We start from the raw sequence: 17546 nt of genomic DNA on the forward strand, positions 1-17546 counted from the left end.
AACAGATCCCCACCACGTGAAGGAGGGAGTGGCAAAGACAGTTTTCTGGCACGTGTCCCCAACCTTGCTGCCACCCAAGGAGGAAACGGATTGTTACCCTGGGGAGCAGTCTGAAGGGTCAGTGCCGACCCCAGGGACAGGCTCGGTCAGGGGTCGGCCCTCAGAGAGCTGTGGTTATACACCAACCGTGTATCTCTCACCACCCCTCAGGCCTCAGAAAACCACAATCACCACTTCTCCACAAAGACCACAGATGGGCCCTGAGCAGGAACATGCAAGCCCCAAGCAGCTGGGCGGCTTCCCCAGCTTCCTCTGCAAAGGCCCAAGGCTGTACCTTGAAGGTCGGCATCGGGTTTGCCTCCACGTAGAAGCCAGGGTTGCGTCCCTCGTACAGGGCCCCATAGTCTGGCTCCTGGAAACAGGGCAAAATGGACATGTTGACACACAGAGATGGAAAGCGCTGGCTTCCGCCTGCCCCCTTTCCCCCAGTGCAGCTGCTGCCAAGTCTGCCCCCTTTACTGGCACCTGGTCCGCCACGGCTCCCCTGCCTTAGTGGAGATGGCTGAAGGGGCCGGCCCCAGCCCTCTCTCTGTCCACGTGCTCGGCCTCGCGACCCGCCCCATGATTCTACACGCACTTCTTTCCCGAAGGCCCACGCCGGGCCCCAGGCCGGTGCTGCAGAGGCCCCCGCAGGCGGCGCAGTGGCTCACCCAGGCACCACTGAGCCCGTCCTCCGCACACGCCCCTCCACCGCCCCAGCCCCAGGTCCCAGGGGATGGCAGTCTTCCCCCTAGCCACCACTGTCCACTGATGACAGGCGTCTCAAGATCTCCCGTCCTAAACCCCTTCCTTCTATCCAAGGCCATGATCTCAGCCCGGGATCCTCCTCACGCCCTGTGCCATCGGTCTGGCCTCCTCCTCACTAGTCTCACCCCCGTAGCTCTGCCCTCCACAGCCCTTCGCAACCACTTCTACAGCCTGCTCCACACCCAGCGGCAACGCCTCAGGCCTACCCTCTCCCTGGCCTCCAGGACCTCTGCACCCCACACGCTGGCTCATGGGGGACCTCTCCGCTTGAATGCCCATCCTCTCCCCCTTCACCTGCCTAACTCACGTCCATCTTTGTAGACACGACTCAGATGCCACCCCCCCCAGGACACTTTCCTGGCACCCCCACCACCGCTCCCAGCTGGGCTGAGCGGCCCTCCCAGGAGCTCCTACATCACCGGTCCCATCCCACACATCTGGATTATCCGTGAGAGACTCTGAGCCCGCCCAGCAGCTAGCCTCTCCCCTGCCTGCCGCCCCCTGAACCACCGGCCCTCACAGCTGTGCCAATCTTCTCCAGCGCCTCCTCATTGATGGGGTAGCGCAGCTTCATCTTGCGGTACAGCGGGTGCTTCTCGTAGTAGCTGATGAGGTCGACGAGGCTGTCGAACTCTGAGTTGCCCAGCATCACTGTCTGGCCCTCCTGCTGGACGCGACAATGCTTGATCTTGCCCTCAGCCCTTGAATAAAGAATAGTTACACAGGGTCACGGTGACCTGGACTCAGGTGTAGCCCGGCATACCTCCAGCACCCCAAGGCCACACCCCTCACCGGAAGGAGATGGCGTAGGAGTTGGGCTCATTCCGTTTCCGCACCAGGAAGGCCCCATCGCGGGGGACACGCATCAGCATGTGCTCAGCCTGTGCTCTGGTCAGGCTTGCGTGGTACCACCTGAGGAGAGGCCGAGTCAAGCCCTGCTATCACCACCTAGAGGCGCCCGCCCCACCCCGCCCCGCCCCGCCTCCGCCCTCACTCCTTGCTCTCGTGGGCATTGGTCTGTGGCACAGGTTCTGACAGGCGCATCTCGAATTCGTTGCAGCGCAGGGGCACTTGCTGGTAGTGCGTGATGAGGTCATAGAGTGAGTCGAAGACGAGGTTGTCTGTCAGGAAGAACTTGGGGGTCCCGGCATCTTGCCGGGAGTGAATCCGGCAGTGTTGGACTTTCCCGTTCCGCCTGAGGGAAGACGGGGAGGTCATGAGAGGCGGGCCCGAGCCCTGAACACGCCGTCCCAGGCGAGGCACCAGGTCTCAGAGGGAGGCGGGCCTCCTGAGGAGCTCGGGGACTGGGCAGCCCTGTGGGAGGACAACCACACTAACCGAAAACATGTGTGTGAGTGTGCGTGTGAGTGTGCACGTGACGAAGTAATGTTTCACCCGAAAGCCTGGAACGAAAGACAAGCTGGACCCCAGCCATCTCAGGGGAGTGCTGGACCCACGCGCACAGCACTGGGAGGGGGTTACCAGAACGAGAGGGTGTAGTCGCCCACGAAGGTCTCGCTCTCGCGCACTAGGAAGGAGCCATCAGGGGCCCCGGTCTCGATGCAGTACTCGGTGAGCAGGCGCTCGGCGATGTGCCGCCCGTCCCGTCCTGCCCCGAGCTTCCCGTGGAACCACTTCTCGTTGGAGTGCAGCTCTGTGCTGCTGCTGGCCTGCGAGGGGAAGGACCACAGCAAAGACTCAGCGACTCTGAGCCTAGCCCGGCTCCAAGCCCTGGGCCGGTCCCTCACCTCCTTAGGCTCCTCCTCGTCCTCGTTGCCTTGGTCATTGCTGGTCTCCTCGGAGTAGTAGATCTTGCTGCTGGTCAGAACGAAGTAGTGGGGATACCACTCCTGAAAGAGAGCGAAGCGGGGCCTGTCACAGAGCCCTCCCGTCACCTGGCCCCCTGGCCCAGCCTGGCCTGGCCCTCACATGGTTCACGGGGTCCTCTAGGTAGAGGATGCCATTCTTGATGGAGTTGCTGATGTCGTTCTCAGAGTACATGACAGACATAGGCACTTCCTCGTAGGCACTGCCCTCAGCCAGCTTCTTGTGCTGTGGGGAGAAGGCCAAGACATGGCGGTGCCGGCCCCAGTCCCAGAGCCCCACCTCCTAACCCAGGCCTTGACCGACAGCTGGAGTGATGGCCAGAAGGGGCGCTGGGAAGTGTAGGGCCCCACCTTGATAAGGATCTTTCTCTTCAGCTGGCTGGGTGAAGGGAGCCCGTCGGCGGCGATGTCCACGGGCTTGGTGAGGAGCGTGTCCCCAAGCACCTTCTTGAAGTACTGGGCCATGTTCCTCTGCTGGGCGATGCTGCAGTGGTCCTCGATAGACAGGATGACCGGGTACCTACAGGGCAGGGGACCAGTGTGGTGATAGAGACCCCAAGTTCTGTGAGTTCAAGGGTCAGTCTAAACAGCCCCTCGCAGAGAGAGGTGTTAGCTGCCAAGGGCTTGGGAGTCCTGTCTACAGGGGAGCTACCTCAGAGAGGAGGCAGGGCCCAGCCACTAGCAGGGGGAGGGGGTGCTGCAGAAACAAAGGGGTGGGACTGCAGCAGACGGGAGCCCCCAGAGTTGGTCCCGTTATGGAGGCTGCCCCCACAGTGCAAGAGAGTCGTCCCACACCAAAGAGGTCAAGAGACAGGAGAAGCAGCCTCCAGATCCAGCTCCTGGGCTCTGGCGATCCCTTCGGCGCAGTGGGAGGGACCAGTGATCACAGGTTAGGGTGAACAGGAGTTGCAGAATGGGACACAGGGGACACAGACAATTCTCTGGGCTGTGAAGGGAAAGAACTTGGCAGGATAATGACCTAAAGAGTCAGGGTTAAGGAACTATTTTGGGGGGACCGAAAAACATGATTACGTTCCATAAGCTAAAAAGAAGGACCCGTGAAGAGGCTGGGCCAAAAATGCAGGAAAAAGGGTAACCTGCAAGCCAGCAGCAAGGGAAGAGGACAGGAAGATAAGGGACCAGTGGCTTGGGGACAGAGCATTTGAGGGGAGCCTCTGCCTTCCGTCATAAGAGAGAGCTGGAGCCAAGCCGAGCCTGGGTCCCCCACCCCCACTCACTCTGAGGCCACAAAGGCGTGCTCCTTGATGGTGTGCAGGACGTCGGAGAACTTGATCTTGGTGGTCAGGGTGTGTCCATGGTAAATGACTGGCATCCCATCTGGGCCATCCCAGCAGTCCACTGGGGAGCAACGCAACCACAGTCAAGCAAGCAGGCCTCCCATCTTCCTCCCCTAGCCCCGGCCCCAACGCACATTCGATGCAGCGACAGCCCATCCGCAGGCAGCGAGCATAGGCTTCTAAGGACGACTCGCTGGAGAACTGGTCCCCAGTCAGGTACCTGGACAGGGAAGGAGAGACAGGGTGGTCAGACGAGCCCCCTCCCTCCCAAGGTCGAGCTAGGTGGGGTCGAGGGAGCAGCTCACGTATTGTGCGAGGAGGAGATCCAGTAGTGGGAGAGAGGGTTGTGCATGGTGTCCGGGCACACGGCATCCAGCTGTGAGTTCCACACACTGTTCTCTTTGGAGAACAGGAAGGTGACAAACTGCCCAGGAACAGATGCGGAAGAGAAGAGAAGCTGAGCCCCTGCTCTAGCCCACCGGCATGGGGGTGATGGGAAGCAGAGAGGGTGCTCGGTCTCAACTGGGGTGGGCGAAGCTGACAGTGGTGGAGGAACAAGGCACCCCTAAGGCAAATCTGGCTCCTGGAAACCAGGCAGGGTGCTGCTCAGCCCCCCATTCTGACAGAAGGGCAAAAGCTAGGGCTCACCTCATCCAGGCAGAAATAGGGCTCCTCAATCTCTCGCAAGGGGTCTCGGAGGAAGCTGAGCATGAACTCCTGTACCTGGAGCCGGTCGACAGCCCATAGCTCCTAATAGGGGCAGGCAGAGTGGGGGCACAAGAGGGGCTCCAGTCAGAGATGAGCCCGGCCCCCCGCAGGCAGGCACCCCACCCGGTCCCAGGCCAGCCATACCCCCTGGTACTCCAGGAGGAACTGCTGGAACTCAGGAAGAGACACTCGGCAGAGTTCTGGCCGCTCCCCAGCCCTGCGGAAGAGAAGGGAAGTGCCTGGCGGCCAGCTGGCTAGCACTGTGCAGACGACGAGGGGCCCCTTAGAAGGCAGAGCCCAACTCCCAGCCAGCGCAGTGGCCCAGGAGGGTCCGGTATGGCTCACCCCCTCCCACTGCCTCCCATCTGCTTAGGGAATCACCCAGAGAGAGCCCCACCATCCCAATCCAAACCAAACCTCAGGGCACTGGCTTCCAAGAAGGGGAGGTCCATCTGTAGGAGACAGAACCTGGTCAGAGAGAGAGCCCCTGGGAAGCCACATGGGGAAGGGGCTCTCAGGAAGGAAGGCTGGGCAACAGATGGGGATAGGTGTCAAGAGGAGACGAGCTGGAGAAGTGGCACCCAAAAACCCCCAAGCAGGGCATCAGGGCTGAGGCAAGCACGGCTGGGGCGGGGGGAGGGCAGGGACAAGGGCCGTGGGGGACGGGGGCAGGTGGCTCATGCACCGTCTTCTGGGCGTTGTACATGAGGCTGCGGTACAGCTGAGCAAACTGCCCATAGGTGATGTCGCTGCTGCGCTGCTCCAGGTCCTGCAAGGTACACAGGAAGACCTCTGGTCAGGCCCACAAGTCAGGGGCTCCCGGCCTCCCCCGCCCCACCCGCACACAACCGAAGAGGCCCCTACCGTCAGCCGCTCTCGGAGGAAACGCATGTTGGGGACTCGGTAGTTGACCTGGGACAGCATGTTCTTCAGGTCCTTGGCTGATATACTGAGGAAACAGGGGCATCCCCAATGGCCTCATCCAAGCTCTCATGACCTGTGACCAACAGGCTAAGCCCACCTCTGGCTGGACAGGTAAACAACACTACTTTGGGAACTGCAGTCCTGAGGGAGAGGCTGGATCAGAGCCCTGGGGTGACCAAGGGAAGTCCTTTCTTTTCTCTGGGCCTCAGTTTCCTCCTCTGAGAAAAGGAAAGCCCATGATTCTGGCAAGGAAGGAGTGACCAGGCTCAGAAGCGGGGTGGAGGCCCTCGCCAGCACTGCTCAAGCCCACAGCCCTGGCCCATTAGGACAGAGGGAGGCGGCCCACTGCTGTACCTCCCGCTCCCATAGGGTTCACTACAACCTCCCTGTGAGGGTGGCTGGGCAGTGACTCCGCCCACAGCCCCGGGATGCCGGGAGTTCAGGCCTCGGTACAGACACTGGGGGAGGAGGGGAAGGCCACCCTCAGCCAAACGCCACTGAGACTAGGTGCCCGCCTGCGGTCTGAAAGAAATGTGCCCTGATCAGGACGTGGAGCAAGGGGGCGCGGCTGGGCCTAGCACCAGAATGGAAAAGATTGGCAGGAAGGAGACTTTCTCTCCTGGAAGGTGGTGTCAGGGAGGGGAGGGTGGGAGGACCTCCTCCTACCCCTGCCCCAGAGCCTGGCAGGCCGTTCCCCAAATCCACGGGGAGTCGGCCAGTGCCGAGTGGTCCTGGCTGCCATCAGCCAGTGCTGCTCAGAAGCTCCAGCTCTGAGTAGCACTGGCTGTCTGACTCCCTGTCACCTGGAAGGCAGGCTGTCAGTGTTCTCGTTTTGCAGATTTTAAGAAGCTTGTTCCATCACCAAGATTTCCCTCCATGGACTTTGCCATCGGCATTACAAACAAGCTGTTCTCCGACCAAAAACACCTGTGTTGCCCCTGCTCACTTCTCCGGGTACTGCCACCCTCTCTCTGAAGGAGCCGTCCATGCTCCTGTCCATTCCCTGAACCCCCTCCCACTCTTCTATTGACTGTCTCAGAATTATCAATAACCTCTGTGCTACTAAGTCCAAAGAACCTCTCTGTCTTTGCCATCCATACTTGACAAGGCCTGACACGGCCATCCGCTCCCTCTCCCTGGGCTGCCGGGATGCTACACCCCAGGCTTTCCTCTTACCTCACGCACTGCTACTTCTCTCGGTGTGTTCTTCCTCCCCTCCCCAGCCCCCAGCATCTGACGCCGGCCCCTTTCCCTTTTCTTGCTACGCTTACGCCCAGGTGATCTCCAGCCTCGTGGCATTCCATACCATCTAAGTGCTCCCCAGGTAACATCTCTGCCCCAAGTTCTCCCTAAACTCCCACCTACCCATCTGCCTACTCAACGTCTCTACCTGGACATCTAAGGGCATCAAAAAACGTAACAGCCCAAATGAACTCCTATGCTTCCCCGAATGTGCTCCTCCCACAGCCTTCCCCATCTGTTAATGGCAGCTCCACCTTTCCAGATGCTCAAGCCAAAAAGTTGTCATCACTGGCTGTTCTCTTTCACTCACACCCCCAAATCGATCTGTTAGGACATTCCACAACAGACATTCTATCTTTGAAATATGGTGTGGCCAAAATACAACCACTTCCTACCACCTCTGCCCTGACCCCAGCCCCTTCGCCTGCCACCTGGACTGTTGGAAGTTACTTCCGAACTGAGCTCTCCAGCTCCGCCCTGCCTTGGGCTCTCCCCTAGCAGCCAGTAATCCTATGCAACTAAAGTCAGGTCCTGTCACACCTCTCTGCCAGGCCCTCCATGGTTCTCCATCCCTTTCACAGCAACAGTCAAAGGTCCTTACCTGATCTTTGTTTCTCATCTCTTCTTGGCTCCTCTGGCTATCACACCACATCCTCAAACCCATGAGCTTCAAGGCACCCCCCTCACACACTACAGGCCACCCTGACCCTCTTTCTAGGACAGACAGAGCCAGTTCTGCATTTCCTGTCTCCACCTACGATGGCAAGGCAAACAGCTTATTGACCCTGGCCTCTCTCGCCAGCTTGCACCATGGCCATCAGAGGGCTTTCTGTAGGAAGCTACTTGTGCCAGAACCACCAGCCCCACTTGAGGCAGGTCCCCTGGGTCCTCCGGTTCTCCAGGAAACTGCTCTGAGGCACGGCTACTGTTGTGGGCGCCACAGCTCAGAACCTACCGATCCTCGCGATTTCGATCCACCGAGTAGAACTGCTTCCTCAGCCACCTGGAGGGAGAGGAGCCTGCAGTGAGGGCCACTCCTCCAGCCAAGGCCACGTCTGGGGAGATCAGCAGGCAGTGTCTGGGCACACGAAGGCCTCTGCTCCCTGCTCCCACAGGGTCAGGTTGGTTCTTACCTCTCAATCTGCAGGGGTGTAGCTGCTTGCAATGTATCCTCCATCAGCCAAGTCAAGCCCTTGATCCACATGTTTACTTCATCCTCAGATGTAGCTGTGAGTAAGGGATGAAGAGCTGAGCCGAGGGCACACACCTCCTGCTGAGTTGGGGAGCCAGGGGACACTCCTTAACTCCCCCCACCCCTCCTCCAGCCTTGCCTCCCACCTTGCAAGCTCAGGGTCTTCAGGCGGAATTCCATTCCATACAGGATGACGAAGCAGTGTGACTGGTCCGGTCGGAAAGCAGGGTCCTCTTGATAGCGATCAAAGTCTCGTGAGGTCTTCCCTGGGCGGATCTCCTTGATTTCACGAATGTCAACTAGGAAGGTAGAGAAGAGGCCAAGGTCAGGCTGGGGTCTCTGAGACTCGGCACTGAAATGAGGGCAGCCTGGTTTCTCCACTCATTCCCATGCTCTCCCTCAGGGAGGGACCACAAAGAGACACCCCCCTCAAGGGGCAGAAACAAAACCACTCACAGTCCCACTGGGTAACAAAAGGGAGCTGGGCTGCACCTAAGCACGGACCTCTGCCAACAGCTGAGGTCTGGGTGAGCTGTCTGGGGGAGGAAGGAACTCAATTCTGCGTACCTTCCCTTGCTGAGAATACAGGCAGGTCACTCTGACCTGGAAAAAAACTGCACTCTAGGAAGAGAAATGGGGACCCAAGGCTGTTTTGTGAGGACCATTTCCTGACACAAAGTACAGAATCCAAACTGGACAGTCCCAAGGGTGGGGTGAGGCTGGGCAGGCCCAAATAGCCAAGTCTCAGGATCCATGAGAGGAAACCGGGATCAGATCTCAAGAACTGGCGCACCCCTGAAATGGCCCACCCCAAAAGTCATCCATAAGCAAGTCTCAAGAGGCTGAGTCCTGCAAGGCAGTTGCTATCCATGGCTGTGTTTCCTACCCTGGCTATCGAAGGCCTGCACACACCCCTTGCCCTCACGCAGCACAGATCGGGGAGGACAGGCCTAAATGACAGACACCTGCCTCAGCCGCTAGCTCCAGAAATGATGCCTAGTGTCTCATCTGAGTTCTCAGTCTCAGTTTTTCCATCTATAAAGCAAAGAGCTTGACCAAATTTCTCTAGAAGTAGAGTGAGTGGTAGGAAAATCATGCACGGGCTCAGGGGTGAGAGCCTGGACTAGAACACCAACTCAGGTCACATCGGCTGTATGACCTCAGCTCTAACCCCACTGTTCCATTTGCAAACACAGATAAGCAACAGCAGCATCATGAAGGTGTTGCTAAGATCAAAAGTCCTAACAGCCAAGGCGCCCAGCCCAGGCCAGGCCATGTAGGTGGTGTGGCAGGAGCTCGCTCAGTGCCGACTCCCTCACCAATGTCTGCTTAGGCACCCAGGTTCTGATCGCAGGCCCAGAGAAGGCTGACCGTGGCCTCATACCCACTCTCTGCCCTGGTGTTGGCTGGGACCCTGGGCAGAAGGCAGGCTTTCCGGGCCAGATAAAGAGAGATTTAGGGAGGATCCAGTCAAACGGAAGAAGCCTGGCTCAGCCACCAGATAACTATCTGAACACTCCCTCAGCTCTAGAGTCTCTCTCCCCACTCTCAACCAGGCTGGCCCGTAAGACCTGGAGCCAGGAGCGGTGCCAGCATGCCGTCCGGCCAGCCTCCACCCCAGGCCTAAACTGCATGCCCCCCTGGCTGCAATGTCCTAAGGGGCCTCAATCCCCAGGCTCTCTTCCTGCCCCTCTAGCTGCAGCCGTGCCCCATCCATCCCACCTTGGACAGTGGCATGGCTTCTGGCCTCAAGCCCAGCTCCCCAAACACACACTACTGGTTCTACAGGCCTGCTCTCATGCCTTCAGCAAACTCCTTGGTCTGGTTGTTCAGATGAGAGCCCTGACTTTGCTGCCTGCTGCCCTGGCCCCCAGTTCTCCTCACCAATCAGCCATCCTTCCTGAGTCTTCTGAATCTTTAGAGAACATTGCTCTGATCCCTGCCCAGGTTGCTCACTTAGGAGAATGGTCTTTTTCTGGCATTCCAGGCTCTTTGTGATGGGGCTCAGTGATTTACCTTCCCAACTTCTGTCCTCCCATCTTCTCTGTTACATCCAAACTAAGCTGGACCAATGGCAAGAATAACAAGTACTCCCTGTCCCCCCACTTTGTCTTGGTTCCCAGCTGTGGACTATCTACATCCTGGACTCCAATTCTACCAATGACCCAACGTGGGAGCTCCTGCCTGTAGTAGTCATATCCTTGATGCCTAGTGGCCAGGTGTCAAGGGTATGCCTCATCTCCCCCTGGGCCAGGGAGGGCCCTTCCAGTGCTTGCTTGATGTCTGAATGAACAAGTGAAAAAGGCAGGCACATAGGTACAGGGAGAGGCAACAAAATGAGAGTTGAGTTTTAAAAATGAGGAGTTATATTCAGGTAGAAACAGGAATGGAGGAAACTGAGTCACAAAGGCCCAGCCTAGAAAGACACAGTTTCCAAGGATGAAAGGAGGAGCTGAACAGGGGAAATGCCCAGACGAGAAACTGCAGAATAACCACAAACTCTGCCCTTTGAAACAGAAACCAACATGCTTTTCCGGTGCAGAGCTGCTGTCATCCTCCCACATCTCTCACACAGGCACACCACCTCACACACACAAATGCACATCACCCAAGGCCTTCGTGGTCCGCAGCCTGGGCCCTTCTTCTCAACTGCCCTCCCTCCCCGTCATCAGAGGTAGTCCACGACATGACTACCACCCAGCAGGCAGCGGGAGGGTGAGTACACGAAGCCTGCTGCCAGGCCACGTGACGCCACCCCACACGTGTGCGCATGCACGACACACTGCCAGCAGGCCTTAGGTGAACCTCTGGCATGTGTTCCTGGGCACATTTCTACTGAGACCAGGCTGGAGGCAGAATAGGTTCCCACCCAAGAGAGGGACCAACCAGGTTGGCACAGAGCAGCTCCAGGCCAGGCTAAATGATGCCCCAGGCGGAAGCCTCAGGGCTTTGGTGGCAATTTGCCTCCTCACGTTCCTTCAGGAAGCCTGGCTGACCATCGCCTTCCTGAAGGCTGCCCAGGCCTAGGTAGCAGCTAAGAACCACAGAGGTCTTACAATCTAGCTGTGTGGCCCTGGGTAGTCCCTGCCTCTTTTGGCCTCAGTTTCCCCATCAGTATACTGAGAATTCTTTCTATCTCACAGGACTGCAGCCAGGGCCCTGCCAAGGATCACGGGTCCCTGTGACGTCTGCAGGAGCCTGCCCCTGCCTGTGCGCCTAGTGCCATTAACACGGGTCCTATATAAGCCAGCAGTAGGGGAAGCAACTGTGGCCACCTATCAGGGCTTCACTGGGGCAAACTCATACCTAGGAGAGTCAAAGCCAGGCCACGGGCTATCTCAGCCCAAGGAAAAGAATCCAAGTAGCCACTTCCCTAGGCTCAGAATGAGGTCTGGCAGGGAAGGGACACAGTGGGGGAGCGGGACCGCTGAGGCTCTGAGTCCGGATCGGTGCGTGCAGATGTGCCCCAGGCCCAAGGCCGCTGCCCGAGCCTGGCGCAGCCACAGCGCCCCATCGCCTCGCACACAGCCGAGTACCAAAACGGAGACTAACAGATCTGAAATTACAAAGACCAAGTTTCAAATTCTGTTTCCCCACATGTAACTCAGGTCTTGGGCAAGTGAGCTTTCTTCTTTGGTAGGTCGTGAACAAAGAAAAGGCTGCAGTAGGGATGGGCCTGCCAAAAACCCTTCAATGCAGACAACTACACAAAGACAGCCACATGGGAGTCAGCCTTGGCCTGCTCTGACCGCCCCCAACCTTGGACTGGTTTTTGTTGTGGTCTTTATGCCGAAGAAAATGGGCTCACTGCCTGGCGGCAGGGGCCGGCTCTACGCACTGACACAGAATGCTGCAAGACTGATCTGCTCATATGACCAGGCGAGGAGACCCTCCTTTCTCTTGGCCCAGAGACAGACTCCTTGCCAGAGACCACAAAGACTAGAGACTACCAGTAACTCAGAGCAGAGTGCCGAGGTCGTGCAGACCTGAAGAGCAACTGCCTTCCGAACATTCCAGTAATGGTGGTCACCTTCTCTTTAAGAGCTCGTTTCTCTATTTGAACCACAGAACGGACCCTAAGCACTCTGGGAGCTATACAACTAGACATCAGCAAAGGGTACTCCTACTCTCGGGGACAGCTTAGAACTTGCCTCCACCCCTATGACAGCACTCACTGTCCTGAGGGGGTGCCATGAAGAGGACAAGCTAAACGGCAGGCGTCAATCTGGAGTGTGGGAAGGGGTTGAGGATAAAGAGCACAGAAGACGAGCCTGTGCTCAGCCCCTCTGAAGTAGGGCTGCTTCCTGTCTTGGAATCCTGCTCCCCACACTCCCACCCAGACGTCAGGCCAAGCCACAAGGCCCCACCCATTGGCCTTCCCCTGCCCACTGTTTCGGGATGGCCACTACAGGGATGTGCATGGGGCAGCATTCCTGTTAACCATGTAGATCCCAAGGACAACAAAACTCCCAGAGAAGAGAGACAAGGTAGCAAAAGTAGGGTACCAAGAATATTTCAGCCAAAAAGAACCAGCCGACCCTGATCCAGGGGGTAGAAATATGGCTTTACCCTACCAGAGTGGACCCTAAGAATGGGAGGAGCCCGAGCATCAAATCCAAGGCCCTAAATTAGACCTAAGTTTCTTGGTCAGAAAGCTGTGTCCTCGCATCCCTTGCCTTCGAAGAAGCCACTTTCCACATGGCTCAACTACTGGCCCGTTAACCACGCGTCAGGCAAGGAAGACATATGGAGAAGGACTGTGAGCAAAAGCACTGGCAATGTGGGCAAGGGGGCACCGCCTTTGAGCCTCGCTTTCCTCTTTACCACTCCTGGCGCCTCCTTCACTGGGCTAATGGGAAATGTCAATCGGTTAAGAGTCACAAAACTGATTTTTACCAGAAAGGGACGGGAGGACGTGCTGAAAATTAAAACCCCCCAAAAGAAGATATCCAATCAAGAAAACCATCACCACCACCACCACAAGGAAAAAAAAGAAAATGGCACATATCACACACAAACTTCTGCATGTGAAACCTGCATTTACTAAAATATTTCTCTAAGAGTTTTCTCTTCACAAAGTAAAGTAAGTAATGGTTAAGTTGCCTGATGTAAAAGACAATAGAAACTATTTACATAAAATGCATGTAAATACATTTTGCAACTTAAAAAAACTGCAACTCATGATAAATATAAAAGGTCTTTTCAAAATCTAGACAGCCTGAGAGAGGTAAATGAATATTACCCAGACAGGTCCCTTCTGTCTGGGAGTTTTCAGTGGTCCCAGCTGTGGGATGCAAACCCCCAGATCCCCTCCAAGCTTGTGTGCACAGCCCTGTAATGGGCACAGGAGGAAGGTGGGGATGCCCAGCCCTCCTCGAAAACGTCCAAATGCAGTCAAGATGAGACCCACAGATCCCAGCCCCACAGTGGCTCCCAGCCCTCCTTCCTACCTTCACGTGTGCCAGACCCTCCTTCCCACTGAACTCTCCGCCAGGCCCAGTCCAGTGGCATGCTTGGTGCTCCATGACTCTTGTCACACTGCCTAGAGCTTCCTGGTGTCTAGGCCATTGGCCTGTGAGCTCCCCAAGGAAGACAACGCTTTGGACTCTTCTCTCCATTCCCCAAACCCAGGTCCTGGGGAGGCCTCAAAACGTTTACAGAGTGCTTAGCAACAGGGATGAACACGAGTTAGACTCCTGGGCTGTTTATCTGAAAGAGGCAGCAAGCCCATAGGTGCTGTGCTCCAAGACAGCACGAGGGACAGAAGAGTTGGTGCGGCAGGACGACAAATGCAGAGGAGCTACGACAAATTCGCAAACACGGTGGTCAGTGAGGTGACTGTGGGGGGAGAACAAAGGAGGACCAAGCACAGCTTGGGGAGGGGAGGGGAATGTGGCCCCTGGGGACCAGTGCCACCTGAAAACAGTGGGCAGTCCTAGCACAAATGTTCCTGCATCCAGTGGGAACCACGGGAAGCTAATGGAGCTTTGGGGAAGACAGAGCAGAAGAGGCAGGGCCCCCTGAGCCCCCTGCCCTGCGTGGCGCTAAGCCAAGGCCACCAGGAGATTCAGAAGAGCAGGTTTCGGGGGTCAGGAGAGGTGTGCGCTCTTCCCAGAAACGATTTCTCATCAACCACCCTCTCCATGCACAGCCTGCACAAACAGATGGGCCATTCCCTGTCCCCCCACCCTCCAAGTCACCCAACCACTTCATCACGCTCCAGAGAAACTACACGCCCAGGGCCCAAGGGAGCACAAATGGAGCTAAGCCTCTCCCAGAGGATGCGGAGATGGAGAAAGGCAGCCTCAAGGGGAAGCGAATGCCATCCGGCCAACTCCCAGCCCCACATCTCTGCCACCCCCATACACGAAGGTTCCTGCACAGCTCCGCAGGGTAGGGCAGTCACTGTGCCCCAGAGCCCCCTTCACAGGGAGCCAGAAATAAAGGGGCTCTGCACCCCAGGGCGCCTGTCCCAGCCAGGAACACAGAGCTTCGACAGAGTCTTCTTCACAGCTCTGAAAGCAAAGGATGGAGGTGGCCAAAGAGGAGACACAGAATCTGGGCAAGGTGGGAAAGGAACCTGATGCACCAGGAGCCAGGCGCATGGGATAGCCAAGTTTCCATGTTGGCTGCCTACTGCCCAAGGCCTCTGGAAAGAGTAAAAGTTCCCCACCCCACACATTCCTCTCTGTTCTGAGGTGATGACCTTCCCCCTCCTAACAGAAACAGGAGCAGCTCCAGTTTCCGGCAGAGGAAGGTGAAAATGCAGTGGTGGGTGGCCGTCTACCTCCATTTACAAAGATCCAGCCTTGGAGACCCTGAGTCACAGAGTCTTGCAGCACAGGGAAGGTTCCTGCACAGCAGCTGCCTTCAAACGAGACCAGCAGGGGAGAAAAGAACAGGGCCCCTTCCCAGGATGCATACAGGGAGACGCTAGCCAAACCCTGGAGTCCAGGTAAACCGAGGTCGGAGGTCAGCATGTGTCCCCAGCTTGAGTTTCATCAGTCACTGCTCCCCAAACACCTGACCAAGAAGAGCAGCCAGGCCTGACTCGGCATCCGGCTCCTCTCCCACCTTGATAAACAGGAAAAGGTCATTCGGTCAGTTGGGTGGAGGTTGCGGATCCTCCTACATGGGACCCTGCACCCCTACATACTAACTGCTTCAGGTCACAGCTGTAAAGGATTCTCACCAGTACTTGATGAGTCATCTAGACTTTAGATGAATCCCTCCTTGGGAGCAATGAGGAAACAGAGGCTTCAAGGGCCTCTCATGGTCACATGGTATAGTTCAAGGCAGTACTGGGACCCTCTGCAGTGGCCCCACAGCAGCTGCCACTCTCGACATGGATATGTGGAGAAGAAGCAGGGCAGTCCTAGCGAGCCTTCACACCTTCCAGGCAGGCAGCCCTCTTCCCTAGGACACTAAACTAAGCCCACCCATTTTGGAGGTGGCAACGGCATGCCCAGGCCCCAAAGGAAGGAAGAGAAAGGAGGCTCCACCCAGAGAACTCAAAGCTGGGAGAATGCTGAGCAGCTGTCTAGCAGGCTTATTCACTCCATCATCTGATCAAACATGTATTACGCATCTTCCCACTCCACATCAGGCCCTGCGCTAGGTCCTGGCTAAATGGAGATCAATATAAAGCATGGGAGTTCCTGCCCCTGAGAAAGGCCCTGCCTGGTGGAGGAAACAGATGGGGGAGCAGATAACTATGAGGTCATGCCAAGAGTGGAACAACAGGGAGATGCACGTCTGTGCTGCTGAGCACGTGTAGAAAGTGAGCAGTTCTCCTTGGAAAGTCTCGGACTGCTCTGCAAAAGGCAGAGCTGGAGGGCTGACCTGCCCACGGCAGGCAGAGGGCAGCAGTTTGATTGCCAAAGCACCAATGCCACACAGTCTGGCTGTTTGGGGAACAGGGTGTTAGTTCAGTTTCATGGATGAGAGGTGAGAGAAGGGGGCCCTACACTGGCCTTGTACAGCACAGTAAGGGAAAGTCGCAGCAAGAAGGGGCTTGCCCCAATTTTCCTGCCTGACCCTAGATGACTCCACTGGCAGCCCACAGGTCCGCCTCTGGGGCAGAGGTCCTATGCAGTGTGACCTCTGCCTCCCCTGCAGGCTGATGCTCCCCAAGTTCTAGTTGGCCTATGTTTGTCAAGCCCCAGCTACAGGAGACAGGCTGAGGGCCCAGCAGGTGTCCCAGAGCCATCCAGGATCTCAAAGGCTCAGTGCTATATCTCCCTACCCCCAAGTATTTTCAGGCCACCTGGAGAACCAGAACACTGAGCATAAGTCACTTTTCTATCCTTCTCTTTCCTGACTCTCAGAGCAATCAACAAGGTTGACCATGCCCTGCATCCATCTTGGAGTTCTATGCCTGCTCTTGACTCTCCCTCACAAGCGCTCCTGGTTTTCCTGCTACTCCTCAGGCTCTAGGCCTATTCCCATTACATGCTGGCCTGCATCGAGACCCAGGCCAAGGTCCTCTACTCTCCTGATGTTCTACTTTCTCCCTAGCCAGCGTCATCCACACCCGTGGCTTTAATTATCTATCACACAGGTAATTCAAACTCAGCTCTAGCTTAGTCCTCAACTCTAAGCTTCAGACCCTTCTACCCAACTGCTGACTTTCCATCTCTACCTATTCACCTTAAAAACACCTCAAAATCAACCCCTCAAAACCAAGCATTGTCTTCTCTCACCAAAACCCAGGTCTCTTGCCTCTCTGGTCGGCTAACAGCAGCACCTCCAAATAGGTGCATAAACCAAATACTTTAGAATCATCCTTAACACATCTCCTTTTCTCTCACTGTCCCCAATCTAATCCTTGTCACTACCATATTTACTGAGCACCCAGGTGAGTGGGAACTGTGTATGTACCTGAAGGTCCTCTGACTGATGGTCAATACTCTCCAATGGAGTATAAGCTGCTTGAGGGCATGGACCACGTCTGTCAGCTTCAATGCCTCAGTGTCTCGCAGGAAATGGGAGGTGTTAGGAGAAGAAAGAAAAACCTAGGGCCTCCTCTCCTGAGGAAACCAAAGGGGCCTGACTGGGGTCTGAGTGATAGGACTGAAGCAGGGAGATGGCAGAAGCCTCCCCTTGTGAGGCTCACGGCTTCTTACCACCCTACCCTGGCTCCCCGCCTCTTTGGTTTCCATGTGACTGCCACCACAGGCCCTGCTCCCTCCGGGGGGTTGGGGGTGGGGAGAAGAGACTGTGGGAAAAGCCTTTAAACCCCAACAGAATCAATCAATATTGATCAGGAGGCTGGAGATGTTCTAAGTGCGAAGGGAGTCAGCAAGTCAGTGGCACGCTGGGTCAGACGCCTTCTCCTGCCACCTGACTAGCCTCTCCCACTTGAGTGCTGCCTTGCCCGGCCTCTCCTCAGCATTTGGCTGCACTCCCTTGGGGCCATGCCAGCCCATGCCAAGCCACTCTCCTTGTCCTCCTTTTGCTTCCTGGGAAGGCAAGGCCCCAGTGCATGTCTAGACTCTGACCTCGCTCTGAGGTGATAGGGAACTCACCCGCTCACGGCCTCTCTCCCCA

General features: G+C 56.7%; 1 protein-coding gene across 2 annotated transcripts in view; it reads right to left on the minus strand.

Moving 5' to 3' along the window:
* The window catches only part of PLCG1 (phospholipase C gamma 1), a 35082-nt gene that overhangs the window by 7423 nt on the left and 10113 nt on the right, over window positions 1-17546 (minus strand). For both annotated transcript variants that reach the window (XM_016137549.2, XM_016137548.2), the window contains exons 2-20: window positions 8144-8296; window positions 7939-8032; window positions 7761-7808; window positions 5504-5588; window positions 5325-5408; window positions 5057-5091; window positions 4784-4856; window positions 4580-4681; window positions 4237-4355; window positions 4066-4151; window positions 3872-3992; window positions 2985-3153; window positions 2737-2859; window positions 2556-2657; window positions 2290-2477; window positions 1802-2002; window positions 1600-1719; window positions 1328-1508; window positions 335-412 (exon numbers count right to left, since the gene is read on the minus strand). In XM_016137549.2, the coding sequence (XP_015993035.1) occupies window positions 335-412; window positions 1328-1508; window positions 1600-1719; window positions 1802-2002; window positions 2290-2477; window positions 2556-2657; window positions 2737-2859; window positions 2985-3153; window positions 3872-3992; window positions 4066-4151; window positions 4237-4355; window positions 4580-4681; window positions 4784-4856; window positions 5057-5091; window positions 5325-5408; window positions 5504-5588; window positions 7761-7808; window positions 7939-8032; window positions 8144-8296 (2162 nt within the window). The remainder of the gene's footprint in view (window positions 1-334; window positions 413-1327; window positions 1509-1599; window positions 1720-1801; window positions 2003-2289; window positions 2478-2555; window positions 2658-2736; window positions 2860-2984; window positions 3154-3871; window positions 3993-4065; window positions 4152-4236; window positions 4356-4579; window positions 4682-4783; window positions 4857-5056; window positions 5092-5324; window positions 5409-5503; window positions 5589-7760; window positions 7809-7938; window positions 8033-8143; window positions 8297-17546) is intronic.

This window comes from Rousettus aegyptiacus, unplaced genomic scaffold, assembly GCF_014176215.1.
Source record: "Rousettus aegyptiacus isolate mRouAeg1 unplaced genomic scaffold, mRouAeg1.p scaffold_m13_p_12, whole genome shotgun sequence".
Classification (NCBI taxonomy): Eukaryota; Metazoa; Chordata; class Mammalia; order Chiroptera; family Pteropodidae; genus Rousettus; species Rousettus aegyptiacus.